The sequence below is a fragment of the Geotrypetes seraphini genome, chromosome 1 (genome assembly GCF_902459505.1).
Source record: "Geotrypetes seraphini chromosome 1, aGeoSer1.1, whole genome shotgun sequence".
NCBI lineage: Eukaryota > Metazoa > Chordata > Amphibia > Gymnophiona > Dermophiidae > Geotrypetes > Geotrypetes seraphini.
The window spans coordinates 67,110,637-67,131,624 of NC_047084.1; the positions used below are offsets into that span (position 1 = coordinate 67,110,637).

The window sequence follows — 20,988 nt, forward strand, 5'->3', positions numbered from 1 at the left end:
AATTTTCAAGAAAGTAAATATATGAAAAATATCCCATGGCATATAATTCTTCTATTAGTTTGAAATCTGTTATTTCAGTTGCTTGATAATGATTTCTCCTTTGCAGACTGGCAGTTCTTTGGAAATTATTGCACAGGCAAACTGTTTGGTATCAGGCTAAGCTGGTTCACGCAAAATGCAAAAATGACAAAACATTTACAACACTGAGGATCTCACATGAAGAATCCATGGTGTTGCCTCTTTTATGTCATATTCAGGCAGTGTTGCAGTCTGCAGGAGAGCGTCTAGATTCAACATTAAATCTTACCTCTGTAATTGGTAAGTAAAATCACAAGGAGTATTATTTATTGAGAGTTCTGGTTCAGCCCTTCTGGACTCTACAGGCAGGGTGTCCAATCCATAGCCGCGATCCTGTGCTTGAAGAAATCCAACACTTTTTTCACCATGTGCTTCTTGTACCACTGAGAGAGAGTCACCTACAGTTTCAGTTTCTTCAAGCGATTCATGCAGAAGTCTTTCTGATCTGCTCTGCTTCTTTTTTTTAATTTCAAGTCAATTTTTGGTAGCTTCGGTGCCCAGTGACCCCTGGCAGTGGTCTTTTGCTGAAGGAGAGGAAGAAGTCCCACGGAGCTGGACTGTTGCTTCACAGAGAACTTTTAGGGAACCTATGAAGCCAGCCTGTCATGTGTTATCCTGTTTTGGCTCGGGGTCCATCCCCCTGGGAGCTTGCTTGCCTTCTGACTTCTGGACCTTTTCTGAGGCAGAAAATCCTTTTCCTCCATTCAGCTGCAGTGAAAAGAGCTGACAGGCAAGGCACCTCCATTATTTCCTATGAGAGAATCAGGGGTGGTCTGTAAAATCAAATTTTAAGGGTTTCAGAGGGTAGGGTTCAGGTCTCCCACCTCCCCAGACCCCAAATTGCTATTTTTTATTTTTGGAATTTATTTATTTATTGTTGCCGTTTTTGGTGCAAAGTCACTGGTGGTGCCCATCTTTTTTCATGGCCAGCGTGGCAGATCGCCACCCTAAGTCACTTCCGGAGGACAAGTCTCGGCATGCTTCGTGAGGGAATTGCAATTCCTTTTGTCTCTCCTGCAGATTTTATCAGGGTCCTTCAGGCTCTTCATCCTAAAAATATTCCCAGGGATACTGCCCACATTATACTTCCAATTCCAGACAACCATAGGCATCAAGATCTCGTCCCGGAGCGACTACTAAAAAGTCACAGTGACACTAGAATTCAGTGCAACTCCTTCAGATCGGGGGTCAACTCTCTCAGTTGTACCAAGAATAGGCTCGAATATCCTCAGATCAATGGGTGCTAGACACATCATTTGGGAAGGGCACGAGATAGACTTCTTTCGCCTCCCTCCAGATTTATTTTTAGATTCTCTGGCAGATCGACCGGAGAAGGAGTCAAAGGTTCCTACTACCCTGCAGTATCTCTTGGCCATCCGCGTGGTAAAGCTTGTCCTAGAAGAAGAATCAATCTTGGGCAGATACTCCTTTTACTTCATTGTGCCGAAGAAATGATCAGAGAACTGGAGACCAGTTCTGGATATCAAGTTGGTCAATCGCTTCTGCGCATTCCACACTTTTGCTCCGGGGGAGTTCATGGCATCCTTGAATCTCATGAAAGCTTACCCTCATATTCTGATCTACTCAGATCATCGTCAGTTTCTGCATTTTCATCTTTTTCAGCAGCATTTCCAGTTTGCTGCTCTGTCTTTTGGGCAGAGTTATTGTAGTGGTATAGGCCTTCCTTTGCAGGATGGGTGTGCAGGTCCATCCTTATCTGGATGACTGGCTGATCTGGGCTATCTCGACAGGACTGCGAGCAAATGGTGGAGACGATGGTGTCTTAGCTGCAGCACTTAGGAGCTATTATCAACTTCAAGAAGGGTCAGCTAATGCTATCGCAGACTTTGGAATATTTGGGGGTTCAATTCGACATGCAGGGGTGAGTTTTTCTTCCCAATCCACGCAGACAGAAGCTTCAGAAACAGATATTGGATCTACTGGCACTTCTAGTTCCCATGGCCTGCTATTATCTATAAGTGTTCGGGTCCATGACAGCCTTCCTGGAGGCAGTGTCCTGGGCCAGAGCACACAATCATCCTCTGCAGGAGTCGCTTTTCTCTCAGTCCCCACAATGCCATCCCCTTCAGATGCCGCTTACCTGGATGGAGCAAGCTTGCAGCAATGTGTGCTGATGGATCCAGGGGTAGGCTTTCTGGCAGGGCAAGCCTCTTCGGATCATGAAGTGGACCACTATCATATTGAATGCCAGCCTAGCAGACTGGGGAGCTCACTGAGGGAATTATTCCATTCAGGGGCAGTGGACTCCATCTCAGAAGCATTGGTCGATCAGTTATCTAGAGCTTTGGGCCATATGGCTGGCATTAAGGACTCTACAGAGCACTCTGGAAGGAAAAGCGATGCAAGTTTTTTCAGACAATGCCATGGCAGTGGCATATGTGAATCACCAGAGGGGCACAAGAAACGCTTCTTTTGGGCCAGGAAGCTCAAATGCTGTTCTGCTGGGCAGAGGTGCATCTTCTGGCAGGGGCCAAAAATGTACAAACAGACTTCTTCAGTCAACAGATCCTGGATCTGGAAGAATGGTCTCTCTTTCACAGAGAATTCCGTTTTACAGTGCAGTGCTGGGGCAAGCCACAGATGGACTTGATAGTGTCAGCCAAGAACCCAAAAGCCAAGCACTTCTTCAGTCGAAGGACAGAACCAGGAAACTTGGGCCAGCACATGAGCTCCTTTATGTGCTCCCTCCATGACCTCTGATTGGTTGGGTCATCTGCAGGATAATATTGCATCCAGGATTGGTGATACTAGTAGCTCCAGACTGGCCTTGCCATCTGTAGTATGCAGATCTGGTCTGTCATCAAAACAGAAACTCGAGCTCCCTCTTCATCGCAATCTGCTCAATCAGGGTCTGGTTCCTAAGGAGAACCCACAGCGCTTTGGTCTTTTGGCATGGCTCTTGAGCCTTCAGCCTTTCTAAAGTGGGGAGATTTTGATGTGGTCATCTTGATGCTTTTGAGGTCCAAGAAACCCTCTGATATGGCTTCTTATGCTAACGCCTGGAAACTTTTCAGCAGTGGTGTGTCAGAGACCAGGTGGAGCCGGTAAGGGCTTCTGTTCCAGTGGTTCTGGCTTTTCTTCAGGCAGGTTTGGTTCCAAGTTTGGTGGTGGCCTCCCTTAAAGTTCATGTGGCTGATCTTTCGTGTTTTCGAGTACACAGTGCTTCTAGTTCACTGATGGCTTATCCAGATATGACCAGTGTCCTCCTTTACATCAGCTTTTTCCTACCTGGAATCTTAATATTGTTCTGTAGGGTCTTGTGGAAACCTCTTTTGAGCCGCTGGAGGATGCTATGCTTTTGGATTTGACAATCAAGACTGTCTTTCTAGTGTCTATTGTCACTGCCCAGTGTATTTCGGAGCTTCAGGCTCTTTCATGTAGGGAGCCTTCTCTGTGCATAACAGACTTAGGAGTTGTTATCCTTTAAGTTCCTTCCTTACTATAGACAGTGGTTTATGATTTTCACTCCAGACTATAGGACGTTCAGAAAAGAAATAAAAACCACACTTTTCAAGAAATTCCTGAAGCAGCATTAACATCACGACCTTTTAGTAACTCTAAAACCGACATCTGATCTACCCATTACTGCACTAACAACAACAAAAGAACCTCCACTATGACCAACTATTAATTCTCTTACAAACCACCTCACCCTCAACAACCCGTTAATGTTTATAAAATCTACAACTTACCTATCTAGCCAATCATTGTAACTCTGTATTTCTAAATTAACCTTTTGTAATCCGCCTTGAACCGCAAGGTAACGGCGGAATAGAAATCCCTAATGTAATGTAATGTAATGTCAATCAAGAGGTTTGTTTACCTGTCTTCCACTCCATGGGGTCGGTGCAAAAGGATCAAATTTTGCGCAAATTGGAGAGGACCTCCTCCACTATTTGGTGAAAACTATTGATTTTCACCTTTCAGATCATCTTTTTATCCTGACAACCCAGCCTCATCGAGGTAGGCCAGCGTCTTAAGGCTTCTATCGCCCATTGGATCCATATGGCCATTTCATCAACTTACATCACCTGTGGCAAGCAGCCGCCCTAAGACGTGTTGCTGCGACGTAGGCAGCAGCGCGTGCAGTTCCTCCAGAAGAGACTTACAGGGTGGCTACTTGGTCTTCTCTTCATTCCTTTACCAGATTTTACCATGTGGATGTGGTAGCTCAACCTAATGCCGCTTTTGAGTCCTTGGTATTAAGGGCAAGCTCTTCTGTCCCTCCCTAGACGATGCCATTGCTTTGGCATGTCACCTTGCGTATTGAATCTGTAAGGGACGTACCAGAATGAAAGATTAGTTTCTTACTTTCAGTAATCTTCTTTCTGGTACTAGTCCATGGAGGATTTTATATGACCCTCTCTCTCAGAAAAACTGAACCTATACTGAATTGCCTGTCTTATATTTTTCTCCTTAAAGACCGAAGTATTTTCCAGCCAGCAGATGGGCCCTGTGAGGGATTTCACTCTTATCTGTGTACTGTATAATTGTTACTGATGGCAGGTTTTCAGTGGGTGCTTGTTTGATTACTGCAGGTTAGTTCTACCTTGTTCCTAATTGTTCTTTTTGTTTCCTGTTGGCTGTTTAGTAATTCTGTTACTATTTCTTGCAGAGCAGAACAAAGCAGACCTTGCTTATGTTTCCATGGAGATTCCCCCAAACCTCTTCCTTTGTTGTTGCCTTGTTCCAGTGTGGTTGCTTGGCTTTTTGACATAACTGTAAGTGGCTCTATCCCTCTCTGAGTGGTAGGAGGAGCACATGGTGAAAAAAGTGTTGGATTTCTGCATACACTGGATCGCGGCTATGGATTGGACACCTTGCATATTGAATCTTCCAGGGACTACCAGAAAAAAAGATTACCGAAGAACCTAATCTTTCCTTAAAGGTCTTTCACACTATAGGTGAAAGAATCTTTCTGGATCTGAATTTAGCCAGATTGCAACTGATGATTAGTTGCAGTTTAAAATCAAGGAGGCAACTGGTTACATATTTATGTCTTTAAAATATCCACATATTCACTTATGATTGCCATGAAGCTTTCATCATTGTCTCCCTTTCCTTCTCATGCAGCCCCTCATCCCTCTGCTTAATTTACTTAACACTTGTATAGTTCTGCTGGATATATGCCATACTGTGCAGATAGCGAGTTAACCTCAAAGTGTAATTAACCCAAACAAATTTTTGTGGATAATCAACAGCATATTCCTCATAGGTCCACAAATTTTTTTATATTTTTAAATTTGTCTTTTTTTTTTTTTTTTTAATAACAATCATCTGACTTATATCCTTCCTTTTCACTGAAGTTTATAAGAAGTTAAAAAAAGAATTCAAAATTATCTTCATTGTCTCTAACCATACCATCAGGTAACCTTCCAACATGTCTCTAACCATAACATCAGGTAACCTTCCAACATGGCCATGTTTCGAGTACCATGTCAGGGGATAGTTCCTAGAGCAAAAAAATACAAATATGCAAGTTGACAATCAATTTTTTAAAAAACATATATAAAATATTTATGCTGGCAGAATTCTGCATTCATTCATTCAGCGCAGAATTTCAAAATGGCACCAACAAACACACAATAGAATTTTAAGAGAGGCAGTTGATTGAACATCATCAGTGATGCGGCAGAGAGAAGGCCCTGGCGGGATAGGCTAGTAGAAGCCTGTTCTGAGTGCTGCCTCTTTCCGTCAGTTACCTCCACCACTGCTTTATTTTTGGAGATGCGCTCAGGGCTCACTGAATCGGTTAGTCCGATTTTTTATTTTTTTAAGAAAGTGAATCGATTCACCAATGTGAATTGGGCAGCTCTACCCTCTACCCTCCGTCCAACATTTCTCCTCTCTTCTTCATGCATGTCTCCCTCTCCTTCACCATATGAAAGACTTCTCCATCTCACCCTTTTCTACCTCTTTGTTTCATCTCTCCCTTTCCTTCCCACCAATTCTTCCTCTCCCCCCCCATGTGCAGCATCTTTCCTCCATTCCCCTCCCCCTAAGCAGCAGCTTTCCTCCCCTCCCATCTATCCCTCTGTGCAGCAGCTTTCCATCGCTCCCTTCCATCCCCTTCTGCAACAGCACTGCACCAACCCTCCTACTGTGAGACCTGACATAGCTCTGAGGTCTCCTAAAGCATCAGCAGTGCCAGCGCTCTGAATAGGATACATCATGGCCTTCCCTGTAGGGTTTCCCAGTGCCATGTCATCATCAGTGATCCGGCAGAAGGAAGGCCCCGGCAGAGCAGGCTGGGAAGCAGCCCATTCAGAGCACTACCACTGCTGTTGCTTTAGGAGGCCTCAGAGGTATGTCAGATCTCATTGGGGTGGGAGAGGGGTGTTGGTCACTGAATCAGTGAGTCCAATTTTCTCAGACAGTGAATCGATTCATGGTGAATTGGGCAGCACTAAGTGTGCATGTGGATATGAGTGACCAGTATGTGTATGTTTTTTGGGTATGAATGCTAGTGTACTGTATATCCCTTTCTCTTTATCCCTCTTTGGCCCAAATTCAGTAAGCAAACCAATCATGTACCAATCGGTTTGCGAGCCCTTTGCAACCAAATTTCCCTCCAACCCCATTCACTAAATCCTGTAGCGATCCGATCCCAACCCTCCCATTCAAATTAGCAAAACCCTATGCAAAATAGCCAAGCGTTGATTCACCAACAATTGCTTGGCTATTTTGAGTCGGGTTTTACTACTGACAAACCCGACTGCTGAGACCTGTGGTAACTGAGTTACCGTCAGGTCTGCAGGGTTTTTGACAGGCCTGCCTTTCTTTTTTATTCATTTTTTTCCATTGGTACAGATATTTTGTGGTTTTTAGCGCAGAGAGCCATGCTGAATCACCTGCGCTGCTCCCGACAGTCATTGAGTTCCTATGAGCGTCAGGAGCAGCGCGGGCCATTCAGCATGGTTTCGTAGAAGAGGGGGGTAAGTTTTGCCCATTCATAGCTTTGTTTTTGGTGTGATTCTGTCAAAAAAGGAAAATGCTGCTAGGCGCTTGGATAGAAATCATAGATGTCTGGAAATGGCTGTGAGTGCCTTGTTTGCAACAGTTTTATTCATGTTTCTTCAACTTCCTAGCACAAGAGTCTGTGCATTGTGTCGGTACCCTGGCTTGATCCCATACCGCCATTGCTGACTCGCACACCAACTTATAGCTTTCTGGTAAAGGTTTTCCGTCATCATAGTGATGAAAATTGACCAGTCTAAAAACATCTAGTCCATGTGGCAGTCTAGCAGTTGACAGTTGATGGACAGACTTCACAAGGAGCCACTTTTCAGGTACATATCGCAAAGTAGACGAAGCTATACAAACCAACTATGCGCAATCACCTACATACACAATAAACTGGACTAAACTAAACCTTAGGTTTGTATACTGCATCCTCTCCACAATCGTAGAGCTCAGCACGGTTTACAGGAGCTGGGATAGAAAAGGAACTCCAATGAATACCCCTGTGCATGCTGGGGTGACCTCTAAATATTGTCTAATCATGCTGAAATTTGAAACATGAGTAAGGCATACCAAGTGAATAAAAATAAGCCTTGTGGAGACAAAATTTGACAAAGTTAATTTTTTTGCATAATACCATGGACCACCCTAACCTACACTGACATCACCAGGGATCAGCTATGGTTAAAGCTGCCTGCAGTATCTCCCAGAGACCTTTGGCTGACATTCTGGGTAGGCCCTGCAATCTCAGTTAGCCTAACTTTTGGGTTAGGCCCTGAATTACATGCTGGCAATATGTATTCAGTTTCTCTAATATATTTGTCTTTTCTTAAGGTGAGGAACACTTTCTTTATGGCTCATACACTATGGCAGTACAAATCTGGAAGACAGTTTTGCAAGAAGATTCAGCAAAAGGTTAGTGTAGAACAGCCTGTTCCTACAATTTTCAGATACCAATATATTTCTTAGGAGTATGTCGGGAATGAATATATAGTTACCCAACTTAAGTTTCCTGAACATATACTGCAATATACTTTTGGGTCTTATGCTGATCATATTTTTTTTTTCCATACAGGAGGGAAGAGAGCGGGTTTTCTTCAGACTCGGTATTACCTTGCTATATTATATTGTCACCTATACCAATACAATTTAAGTAATGGTCAGGGACTTTGTGACCATTTAGTGAGAGAGATGCTGAGACGATCTTCAATATCTATACCTAAGTGGACAGAAGATTTACTTGGTAAGTTATTTTTTAAAAAGTTTTTATTCAGTTGGGTAATAGAGCTGTAGTTTTGATTTTTACAGCAGGCCTTCCTAAATTGAGCCATGATTTCAGAATCAAAAATACCTAGTTTATTGGATCAAGGTTTTCTTGAATTCTGTGAAGCTGCTCTCCTTAGTTGCTATTATAAAATGTGTTGCGTGTTCTCAGGATAAGGAAGTTTTGATAAAACAGGCTAGAGTTAGAGGGATGCAAGTATGCATAGGAGGAGGTTTAAACCAAAGGAAGAAGAGATAATTCCTCTGTGCAGGTCACTGCTAAGAATTTATTGAAAATCTTTGTTTATTTCTGGAGGCTGAAAGGATATAGACAAGCAGAAATAGTCCAGAGATACCACCAAAAATGGTGTGTCTACTTTCAAAAGCCATTTCTTGAACAACCCCACTCTATTTCTGAACCTTAGGTAGTCCATCCCTTCTTGCGAGATCTCTTGTAGGAAGCTTCATTTGCATACTTTGGCTCCTCTTACCTCTGAGCTATCCTCCAATTCCTCAGTTGTCTTCCTACAACCAATACAGTAGGAGCTTGTCTTTTCTGCTTGTGTTTATTTTTTTTTTAATTCAGTCTTTTTTTTACTATTTTGCAAGGCTTACTTTTCATGCTGCAGAGGATCCTCTTGGGGAATAGCCCTGGCTGCTGGAAAGCGCAGGCACTGAGGCAGAGGGTCTGCTTCCAAGGAGTAGGGTGCTTTGCAGTGCATCCACTTGGATAGCCTGCATTAACAGTTCGGGAGCTCAGGGCCTATTTTTTGGGAGCATAGCTTGCCCCAGGTTCATTTGCTAGTAGGTTTGAGCACACGCTAAGTGGCTCCGTGGTGGTATTCCTACCCCTGTTAGTGAGTGCGAGTTCCAGAGGGAATTGAGGTCAACGGCCAGTGTGTTGGGCCAAAGAGGCAGTCAGAAGAAACAAGCAGTTTAGATTCCAGGCTTGTTGAGACAGAGGATCTCCTTGTAAGCTGTTACAGCTACCATTCTGCAACTCCCAGCACACAGCATGGCTGACAGCCTGGCAGATCGATTTGGGTGGGATCCTTAAAATTGATTCTTAGGGGTTTCCAGAGTTAATGTTAAGTTCCCCTCCTCAAAAATCCCAAAATTGCTATTTTTAATTTTTCTGTGTAGCTCCCCTTGGCCATTTTTGGCATTAAATTTGCTGCTGTGGTGGTCATCTTAGATTTCTCAATTTGAAATTAAAAGCTTCTATCTGTCTCAAAAGCCTTGTTTTGCTTAAAGAGGTGGAATGGACTCAGGTCGAGACACTTCAGATTTATGCCCTATTTGTGACGGATGGCAGTCTGAGGAGCATCAATGTTCCTAACCAGCGCTTTTGACATGGACGTCGGTTAGAGAATCAGGTTCATAGGCGGGCTTAGGCACAATTCTCTATAGCAGTGTTCTTCAACTGCCAGTTCGCAGACCAATACCAGTCTGCAAAAATTTCCTGCCGGTCCATGAAGGATTTGGGTCCCCTCCAGGCATTTACCTTCAGTGTATCGCAAACTGTGTACAGGGCAGGAAGAGAGGCTTCATCGCCTGCGTCAGCTGACTTGCTCCTATTGTCGCATATGCCAGGACTCTTACTGTCATATATGCTGGGACTCCTACCTTTCTTGTCTCTCCACACCCCCGGACCAGCAGCAGCAGCTCTGTGTGCGTTTAACTTTGCCACATAGCTGCTGCTAACAATAGTTTAGACACAGTTTCATGAGGTAGCCTCGTGGCCTTTGCTAGGCCAGCCTGCTTCGATAATGTGAGGCGGACTGGCCTAGCAAAGACCCTGAGGCTGCCTGATGAAACTGCGGCTAAATTAATGCTAGCAGTAGCTGTGTGGTGAAGTTAGAAGCACACAGTGAGCTACCACTAGGCTAGAGAGAGGAAAGGTATTGCTGGAGAGGGAAGGGAGAAGGGGTATTGCTGGATAGGGGAGGAGGGGAAGGGAAGAGAATTAATGTTTTATAGGGGGAGGGGAAAAGGAGATGGGGTACTGCTGGACAGGAGAGGAGGAAAAAAGGAAGGAAACAGTTGGCAAGAAGATTAGAGGAGGGGGAAGAGGTCAGGTTGGAATGGAGAGATCAGATGAGGAAAAGGGGAGAGACAGGAATGCAAAAGTAGAGAGAGATTGATGCTGGGAAGGGGGTCAGCAGAGAAATAAGGAGAGAGGGATAAAGATGCTAGATCTGGTGTAGGAGAGATAAAAATGAAGAGAGCAATGAAGCTGGAATGAATCATGTAAAAAGGAGAGAGGAGGTGCAGGCTAGATGGAAAGGGGAGAGGGGCATAGAAAGAAGGCAGATACCATATGGAAGGGGGAGAGGGCAGACAGTGGTTGGAAGGGGCAGATGCTGGATTGAAGAGACAGAGAGGGCAGACGCTGGAAGGAAGAGTATGAAAAGAAGATGAAAGCAGAAACCAGAGACAACAAAAGGTAGAAAAAAATAATTTTATTTCTATTTTGTGATTAGAATATATCAGATTTGAAATATGTATACTGCTAGAGCTGGTATTAGACATAACTGGGGACTGCAAAGCCCAGGCAGTGCTTCTTTAGCTTCCAGCTGGCTTAGGCTCTCTCTGACCAGGGGGAAGTTGCCCTAGTTGTACTCTCCTAACATTATTCCTGTCATGTGTGATGTGCAGTATTCTGTTAGCATGATATTTATGTGTAGCATTCTGTAATAATTTGGCTTATTTAGTTTTCTTGATAGTAGAGGGGAAATATGTGAAGGGGAGGGGAGACAGGGGTTTTGTTGATCCTTGCTCTGTATTGTTTGTATTTATAAAATGACAATTGTACAGAATATTGTTTCTTTTTATACTTTAATAAAATATATTCACTATAAAATCATAACTATTTAGGCTTGTGCGGATGGGATCAGATGGTTTTCAGGAACTGAGCTCGCAGGGACGGGTGGAGATGGTTTTTTTTATTTCAGTCTTAGTAGTTTGCCGGTCCACAAAATAATTCTTTTATTTCTGCCAGTCCATAGGTGTAAAACGGTTGAAGAACACTGCTCTATAGGATGCCCGAATGTGATTCTCAAAAGCCTATACAGAATCCGGGTCTTAGTGAGTGAGAGGATTTGTATGGTCTCTCTGGGGACCTTTCTTCCACTGTTGGAAATGAACGATTGGCTCTGCTCTCTAAATCTCAAGGAAGCTAACACTCACATTTCTATCCACCCTATCCACAGGAAGTATCTTCATTTCAGAACAGGAGCTCATCACTTCCAGTACAAGGTACTCCCATTTGGACTCATTTCAGCACCCAGAATGTTCACAAAATGCTTAGTAGTAGTGACAGTGACACTCTGCTCATATGGCTTCTAGGTTTTCCCTTATTTAGATGACTGGTTGGTAAAAGCTCCCACTCCACAGGCAGCACAAGTAGCAATCAGATCCACAGTGCATCTTCTGGAACTTCTGGGTTTTGCAGTCAATTACGAAAAGTCTCACCTACAGCCTACATAAGTTCTGGAATTCATTGGAGCACTCCTAGACACTACAGAAGCCCATGCTTTCCTACCACAGAACTATCTTCAGATCTGCCAAACCATGTCAGCTCACCTGACAGTCACTACATGCCAAATGCTATGTCTGTTAGGTCACATGGAATCCACAGTTTATGTGACTCCATTTGCCCGTCTACACTTCAGGATTCCTCGGAGGACTCATCATCCCAGTGGTCTTAATTTTACGGAACATTATCTCAGAGGATTCAAGTATCATCTGAACTTTGTCAGTCTTTTTGCTCTGGTGGCTTTCCCCCATCAGTCTAACCAGAGGCCTTCTTTTTCAGACTCCACTACATCAGAAAGAATTAACAACAGATGCATCCATGCTTGAATGGGTAGCCCATCTAGAAGTTCTTCACACACAAGGCTCCTGGAGCACCCAAGAGAAGACATTACACATAAATCTCTAGAGCTCTGAGCAATTCAAAATGCTCTTTCACATTTCCAGACCGACTCCTCAACCTGGTAGTTCTGATTCAAACAGAAAATCAAGTAGCCATGTACTATGTGAACAAACAGGAGGTACAGGAACTTACCCTCTCTTCCAGGAAACAATTCAAATCTGGAATTGAGTGATTCCTCTCAACATCTTCCTAAAAGCAGTTTACTTAGAGGGAAAACAAAACATTCTGGCTGAAAGATTGAGCAGGTTTCTATAACCACACAAGTGGGCTATCAACTCCAGCATTCTCCATCAGGTCTTCCAAGACTATTTTGCTCCAGAATCTACACTCCCAATCACCTGGAGTTGGATGCATTTCTTTTCAACTGGCAGAACAAATTCCTTTATGAATTCCCTCCAATTACTTTGCTAACAAAGACTCTGCTCATGTTGCCAAGAGCAAGCCACCATGATCCTAATAGCTCCTCAGTGGCCCTGTCAGCCATGAAGCCCTCTTCTCCTACAATGCAGTGTTTGGGAGCCCATCTCTCTACTAATGTTTCCAACATTGCTAATGCAGAACAAGTGCTCTCTTCTACATCCCTGTCTTCGTTCCTTAGCTCTCAAAGCATGGTATTTATTACCCCATCATTAGACCTTCTCAAAACAGGTGTTGGATATCATTGAAGCTTCTAGAAGACCATCCACACAACAATGTTATCATTTTAAATGGACACGCTTCACAAACTGGTGTAATCTCAAATTGCTTAATCCGGTTTCATGTCCTATTTCGTCAGTTTTGAATTTCTTTCACACTTATCTAACTCTGGTCTTAAAACTACTTCGGTCAGAGTTCACCTCAGTGCAATAATGGCGTTTCATGTCTCTGGGCAACAAAACTTTATCAGCACACCCCATGCTTTCTAGATTTATGAAGGGCCTTCTTAATACCAAGCCTCCAATCAAGACACTGCTAGTGATTTGGGACCTTTAATGTCATCCTATTTGCCCTTTTGAAACTAAACTAAACCTTAAGTTTCTATACCGCATCATCTCCACAGAAGTAGAGCTCGGCACGGTTTACAGTAATTGGTAGAGAAAGAAACTACAATGAAAAGTAGAAGGGCTTAGAAAGAGAGGTTTAGAGGGAATTAGTAAATCGATGAGGGAGAGGTCATTGCATTTTGGAGAAGAGCCAAGTTTTCAGAAGTTTTCATTTGAGCCTCTGTCATCTATATCATTGAAGTTTCTAACCTGGAAAGTAGTATTTCTATGCATCACCTCGGCACGCTGAGTCAGCGAGCTTCAATCTCTAGTTTCTGAACCTCCTTTCACATTTTTCTACCATGATAGAGTGCTAGTATCAGAATTTCATCTCAACCAGTCTATTGTTCTACCTGTTTTTTTTCCCGTGACCACATTTCCATCCTGGTGAGGCTGCTCTACAAACCCTGGACTGTAAGCGTGCTCTTGCTTATTACTTGGATTGCACAAAACCTCACAGAACTTCTACTCGGCTGTTCCTGTCATTTGATCCTAACAGACTGGGAACTCCTGTCGCCAAGAGAACCACCTTCACCTGGTTTGCGGACTGCATATCCTTTTGTTATGTTTGGGCTGGGCTAACTCTGAATGGTCGTGTCACAGCACATAAAGACAGAGCTATGGCAACCTCAGTAGCTCATTTACAATCCACTCCCATTGAGGACATCTGTAGAGCATCTACCTGGTTCTCAGTTCATACCTTCATATCTCACTACTGTTTGGAGAATTATTTCAGATGAGCTAGTAAGTTCAGCCAAGCAGTAATACAAAATTTATTCTCTGTTTAAATGCAAACTACTCACCAACCCTCTAGTTCAGCTAGGGAGTTCCTTATGTGAGAATATGTTGCCTGCTTGTCTTAGGATAAAGCACAGTTACTTACCTATAACAGATGTTATTCAAGGACAGCAGGCAGATATTCTCATGACCCTCCCTCCTCCCCTAGTTGGCTTATTAGTTTTTTTTTACTGAACGAGCCAACATTGGGTGAGAAGGCACCAGCGCTGGCATGCATGGTACGGGCAGTCTCAAGACTGAAAACTTTAATCTGACAGTACACTTTTCGTACTGTCCATACCAGGCTCCATAGATGACGTCACCCACATGTGAGAATACTTGCCTGTTATAGGTAAGTAACTGTTCTTTATTGGCTACAGAAGTAGGCTGAGAACCAGGAAAATCCAGGGTTCAAATTCTGCACTCTCCTTCTGCTGCATTTTGTGACTTGGACCAAATTGCTTAACCTTCCATTACTTTAGATATAATTTATGAGCTCAGAGTAAGGAAAAGGTGAGTAATTAAAATCCAAACCTGCCAGAATATTCAGATGCCGCTTCCCCTTCCACTATAGAGCTTTACATTACCTCTATTCTGTAGACCTACTGAGTTGTGTATGCATTTATGTATTGTGTCGGTGGGGGGAGGGGTTCACTTGTTTTTAGAATTTTGAAGATGAAAAAAACTGAGAAGCACATGAGGTTTTTGTGGTAATTTAATATAGATGGCTTAACTGAATATGTAAAATATAGTACCGATGTATATTTTTGCATAACATAACATGACATTTATATCCCGCAAAATCTTGCAGATCCATGCAGTTGACAATTAAAGAAAAGCTGAATAGTAACAGCGAACTTCCAATAGTCTGAACATGTATATTAATCCTTACAAACATCATTCATACACGGTGTCATAAAAACTTGCTAAATAAATAAGACTTTAATGATTTTCTAAAATTCATATAAGATGTTGAGGTGATGAGAACTTTGCGAAAATCAGATCCCAGAGGACTGATTGATAAGCGAGCAGTCGATTGTGATGTCTGTTGTAGTGACATCCTCTAACAGAGGGAAATTCAAATAAGGTTGAAATCCATGCTGAGCGTTAACCACTTTGATTTGACTTCTTTTTGTTAATAATGGCGGTGTATCAAATAAAATAACTGTAACTGTTAAAATAGGAAAAATGAAATGTTCCACTAAAAACTGGGAGCCATGCCATGCAAGACTTTAAAACATAAACAACCCAGTTTAAAAAACACTCTGGCCTCGAAGAGAAGCCAATACAATATCCTGTAATAAGGCAAAATATGTTCTGATTTGTTTAATCTGAAGTGTTTGTCTTACAGAATCTGAATATATCAGATATGAACTGGAGATTCTTAGACACATTCATAGTGAAGCAGCTTTAGCAGTGATCCAGTCCTTGGGACGATTCATGGCTGCCTACTTTACTAATCAGCCACTTTATGTACTTCCACCACATAATATTGATGTTCTACCTCCATTCTGCACTGCACCAGGTACTGTACTTTAGTTCTGTTTTTTATGTATAGATATTCTTTGGCATATTATAAAGAATTTGTTAGAAAGCTTTACGTCCAGACTCGTATCATGTTAGATCTGAAAATGATTTGCTTTTTCTTATTATTCTGACAAAACAACTACAAACAATTCAAAACACAGCCCTGAGACTCGTCTACTCATTGAGGAAACACGACCACATTACAGAGGCATACCTCAACTCACACTGGCTTCCAATTCCAGAAAGAATACTATTTAAATTCTACTGTACACTATTCAAAACTATAAACAGAGACAGCCCAACCTACCTGAACAACCGCCTCATCCAAACTACCTCAACCAGGCATAAAAAATCTCATACCCCATTAACACATCCTCCAATCAAAGAAGTTAAATGGAAAAAACTATATGACGGCCTCCTAGCCACTCAAGCAGCAAAACTAGACAATCAAATCTCCAATCTACTGATAACATCCCCAGACTACAAGATGTTCAGAAAAGAAATAAAGACTATACTCTTCAAGAAATCCCTGAAAAAGTCTTAACACTACAAGTACCTTCAAGTTTCAAGTTTCAAGTTTATTTAGATTTAATGGTTCGCTTAAAAATTCTAAGCGAATAACATTACAATAAATATAAGGGTAAAAACAGTTAAGATCATTTATGTGCATTAACAAACATATTCGTGAACACTTAACAATACAGACACTACTGAAGGAGTTGGGAAAAACAAGTGGGGTAAAAAGTTACAATGTTATTGTGTCCACATAGATAGACGAAGAAAATTGGATAGGGTAGGGTAGAACATTGGGATGGGGGTACCTAAAAGTAGAAAAATTTCGGAGTTTATGATATTTTCAATTGATAAAAGAAGATTCCTGTTTACGGGTTAAAGGAAGCCTTAAATAGAAATGTTTTTAGAGTAGTTTTGAATAGAATAAGATCTTTGATATTCCTAATGTAGAAAGGAAGAGAATTCCAGATAAGCGGGGCTTTGACTGAAAAAATATCATGTCGCCTAGTTCCTATTATTTTCAATGATGGAACCATAAGTAGCTCCTGACTATTAGACCGGAGAGAGCGATTTGAGGAGTGTGGAATTAATAAGCGGTTAATGAACTGAGGTTCATTTGTTGTAGTTGTTTTAAAGACTAATAATGCTGTTTTATATATAATTCTTTGGTTAATGGGTAGCCAATGAGATTTCATCAGATATGGAGTCACGTGATCATATTTCTTTCCATGATGTATTAATTTTATGGCGGTGTTTTGAATTATTTGTAAACGTCTTTGTTCCTTGTTTGTTATGTTTAGTAATAAGGAATTACAGTAATCTAATTTGGATATTATAAGTGAGTGGACTAAAATATTTACTGATTTTGGCTCTAAGTACTTGGACATTGAGCGGATTAGGCGCAAACGGTAGAAGCAGTTTTTAACTGTGTTGCTAATATGTTCTTGGTAAGAGAATTTACTATCAATGATTACACCTAAAATCTTAAGTGAAGTTGCTAATTCAATTGGTGTGTTGTTAATCGAAAAAGGGATTGATAGTTTTAGATCTTGTTTTGAAGGGAAAAATAGAGCCCTTGTCTTGGATATGTTTAATGCTAGTTTGTTTTGTACTAGCCAATTTTTTATTTGTTCTAATTTTTGGTTAATTTGAACTATGTCATTTGGATTTTCCGGGTTGAATGCATGAGTCAACTGGATGTCATCTGCGTAAGCGTAGGTGGTAAAACCTATAGATTGGCTTAGGTTTAGTAAGGGGGATAAAAAAATATTAAATAAAAGAGGAGACAAGATAGAGCCCTGGGGAATACCATAATTTTGGGAAAAAGGTTTCGAAATTGTATTGTTAAAGCGTACCGTAGAAGTACGGTTAGAAAGATAGGAGGTAATCCATTGCAAGGCTAGGTCGCTAACGCCTATGGAATGAAGTCTGTCCAGAAGAAGAGAATGGTCAATTGTGTCGAATGCGGCTGAGAGATCGAGAGAAAATAAAATTACCGAGTTGTGATGATCAAGATTATAAATGATATTGGTGGTGAGCCCAATTAAGGAATATTCTGTATTATGATGTTTCCTGAAGCCTGTTTGATTGGGATGTAAAGCATTGGTGGAATTGGCAAAGTCTGATAGTTGAGTGAATATTACTTTCTCTGTGATTTTTGCTAAGAAAGGAATATTAGCAATTGGACGATAGTTGGTGGGGTCGTCATAGCTGATTTTGTGGTCTTTTAATATAGGAGATATTGTTGATGCTTTCCAACTTGTTGGTACTGCCCCTGATGTAAGGCTTTTTTTAATTATTGAGTGCAATAGTGGGCCAAAGCAAGAAAAGTATTTTTTTAAAATTAAGGGAGGAATGATCTCAGAGGGAGTATTTTTTAAATTAATACTTTGAAAAATTGATTTTATTTCGTCTAACGATGGAACTTTATAGTTAGAACACTTAGCGCAAGGAATTATGTTATTAGTGTGTGACTCCGAGGGATTAGTGGTAGGATCAGAGATAAAATTTTTACGGATGTTTGTGATTTTTTCGCAGAAAGCCTCTGCCATGGTTTGAGCTGAAAGATTTGAGCGTTTATTTTCGTTTTGGGGTTTTGGATTGAAGGATTTTAATATAGAGAATAAGATAGAAGAATTTCTGGCTAATTTAATTTTATTTGAGTAGAAAGTTTTCTTGGACTCATTAATTTTATTTTTATAGTATTGCGATTGTTCTATGAAAGCTTTTAAGTTTACGTTATTTTTGTTTTTTCGCCATTTTCTTTCCAAAGATCGTAGTTGCCTTTTAATTAGTGAAAGTTCTGGTGTATACCATGGGTTTTGGGTTTTTTTGTTGGATATTGTTTTATTAATTAGGGGAACCTCTTTGTCTAATAGGAGTTGGATTGTTTCATTCCAAGAATTAAGTTGGTGTTCGAGGGTATCACTTTCTAATAAGGGAGGCCTTGAGAGAAGGAAAGCAGAAACTGAAGAGAGTTCTAATTTAGTGTAATCACGGTAAGTTATTTTCTTGGGAATTGGAGTTGGGTTTATTTTATTGTTTATTGTTAACTCGAAAGATATTAAGTGATGATCTGACCAGGGAACTGGAGTATTTAAGGTATTGTTGCAGTAAAGATGCTCTGATTTAGGGATAAAAATCATATCCAAAATATGTTCGGCCTTGTGAGTAGGTTCATGGATGAGGGGATGTAAGTTAAGTATTTCAATGTAGGTTAAGAGCTCTTTTGTGAGGGGGTTGGAAAGATCGTCGAAATGAAAATTGAAATCTCCTAATATTAGAGGAAATTCCGATGTGGAGCTGTAATCAAAGATCAAATTTTGAAGAGAAAATAAGCTATTTTGATTTGTTGGAGGTGGAATGTACAATAAAAGTATGTCAATTTTAGGAGTAGAGTTAAGTTGGACCTGTAAGAATTCAATTTCAGTATTTCCAGTGGAATATTCGATAGTATTTAGGCTATCCTTTAAGTAAATTATGGCTAGCCCACCTCCTTTTCGGTTCTGACGGTGATTGAAAATAAATGTGTAGTTTGGTGGGCAGCAATAGGATAAATAAGCTTCTTCGCCTTCTGTTAACCAGGTTTCTATTATGCAGAGTAAATGTAAGCTTTCTGTAATAATTTTTTCTTTGACTAAGTGGTATTTACCTTTGATAGACCTGGAATTTATAAGTCCTAGCTTTAATTTATTAGAATTGGGTATGAGAGAGTTAGAACGAATTGTGGATGGTATAATAACGTTAGAGGCGTGATTTTTGTTATAGGTGTTGCCTTGCGTTAGTTGAAGAGATTTAATTAGTACCTGTCGTGGTTCGGTTGTTTTAGGTTTTGGTGGCCGGTGGCCCCAGTGAACCGGTATGTGTGAAGGCTCACTTGAGCCCTGGCTATATGGGTTCATGGGTGACTCAGAGATAAGAAGGCTCATGGTTGCTAGGAAGATAGACACAGTATAGAAAAGATTAGTGTTGGCAAATTGTTTAAGATGTCGATTGTGAATAAAGGGGGTGTCAGCGCACTCCGGCTTCGCACAAAGGAGCGCACTAAGGAGCAGAACCTGCTCCTTAGGTGCGCTCCTTTGGCGCGCGCCTTTGGCGCGCGCCTTTGCGGCGTGCGCCGCAAGAGACGTGACTTTAAATGTCATGTACCGGGGTATTAGGGGGCGGAGTCCTCGGCGCGCCGCCGCTGCGCGGCGGCGAAAGGTCAGGTGAGAGACTGCAGAGAAGAATAAAACCACTGTAAAATAACAGCAATAAAGAATAAAACCACAGTAAAATAACAACAGTAAAAACAGCAATTGAAACTTGAATAGTTGAAGTTAAAAATTATAGTTATAGTTACCGGTAAAACAAATTAAAACAATGAGCAGTTATAAAAACAATAGTGAGCCAAGGTGCCGTGAGCAGTAAAACAAAGAGTGAGCAGCGTGCGCCGCAAGAGACGTGACTTTAAATGTCATGTACCGGGGTATTAGGGGGCGGAGTCCTCGGCGCGCCGCCGCTGCGCGGCGGCGAAAGGTCAGGTGAGAGACGGGGTATCTTCTTCCTGACCCCCCGAATCAACCTGATCTACTCTTTACCTTCCAAAGTATTTAGATCAATGCTGTCTTTTTAAAATGTTTATTTTATTTTTATTTTTCCTCTAACTCTACTTTTCACTTTTCACTTTTCCTCCCATCTTCTTCCTGACCCCCCGAATCAACCTGATCTACTCTTTACCTTCCAAAGTATTTAGATCAATGCTGTCTTTTTAAAATGTTTATTTTATTTTTATTTTTCCTCTAACTCTACTTTTCACTTCACTATTACCCTCCAGGTACTTTAGTTAGATTGTGAGCCTTCGGGACAGTAAGGGAATTTTCCAAGTACCTTTCTTATTTCTAATCTTAATGTATATTTTCTGTAAACCGCTTAGAACCTAACGGATGTAGCGGTATATAAGAAATAAATTACATTACATTTACTCGCTTTGGAAATGACCAGAAATCTTCTTTTATAACCCACCTTCTATAACTTTTTTGTAATCTGCCTTGAACCGCAAGGTAATGGCGGAATAGAAATCTCTAATGTAATGTAATGTAATGTAGTAATGAGATTTTGCTTGTAGAATTTTGGACTTATAAAAGGCAGCATGTTCCTTGTATAAGCAAAGGTTAGTCATAGATTTATCATGTCACCATCTCCTTTCCAAAGAGCGCAGTTGTTCCTTTATTAGCTTAAGTTCTGAAGAAACCCATGGATTTTTATGGCTTCGATTTGATACAAAATGGGACTGAACTGGAGCTAATTTGTCAAAAAAATTAGAGATAGTATTATTCCGATTGGTTATTAAATCATCCATGGGAGGGTCAGACGAAAAGTCAGGGCGTTAAGCGTGGAGGAAATGGAAAC

General features: G+C 41.3%; 1 protein-coding gene across 5 annotated transcripts in view; it reads left to right on the forward strand.

The window, feature by feature from the left end:
• The window catches only part of CPLANE1 (ciliogenesis and planar polarity effector 1), a 372,488-nt gene that overhangs the window by 89,323 nt on the left and 262,177 nt on the right, over positions 1-20,988 (forward strand). For all 5 annotated transcript variants that reach the window (XM_033932742.1, XM_033932734.1, XM_033932750.1 and 2 more), the window contains 4 exons: positions 107-318; positions 7,894-7,974; positions 8,135-8,302; positions 15,410-15,583. In XM_033932742.1, the coding sequence (XP_033788633.1) occupies positions 107-318; positions 7,894-7,974; positions 8,135-8,302; positions 15,410-15,583 (635 nt within the window). The remainder of the gene's footprint in view (positions 1-106; positions 319-7,893; positions 7,975-8,134; positions 8,303-15,409; positions 15,584-20,988) is intronic.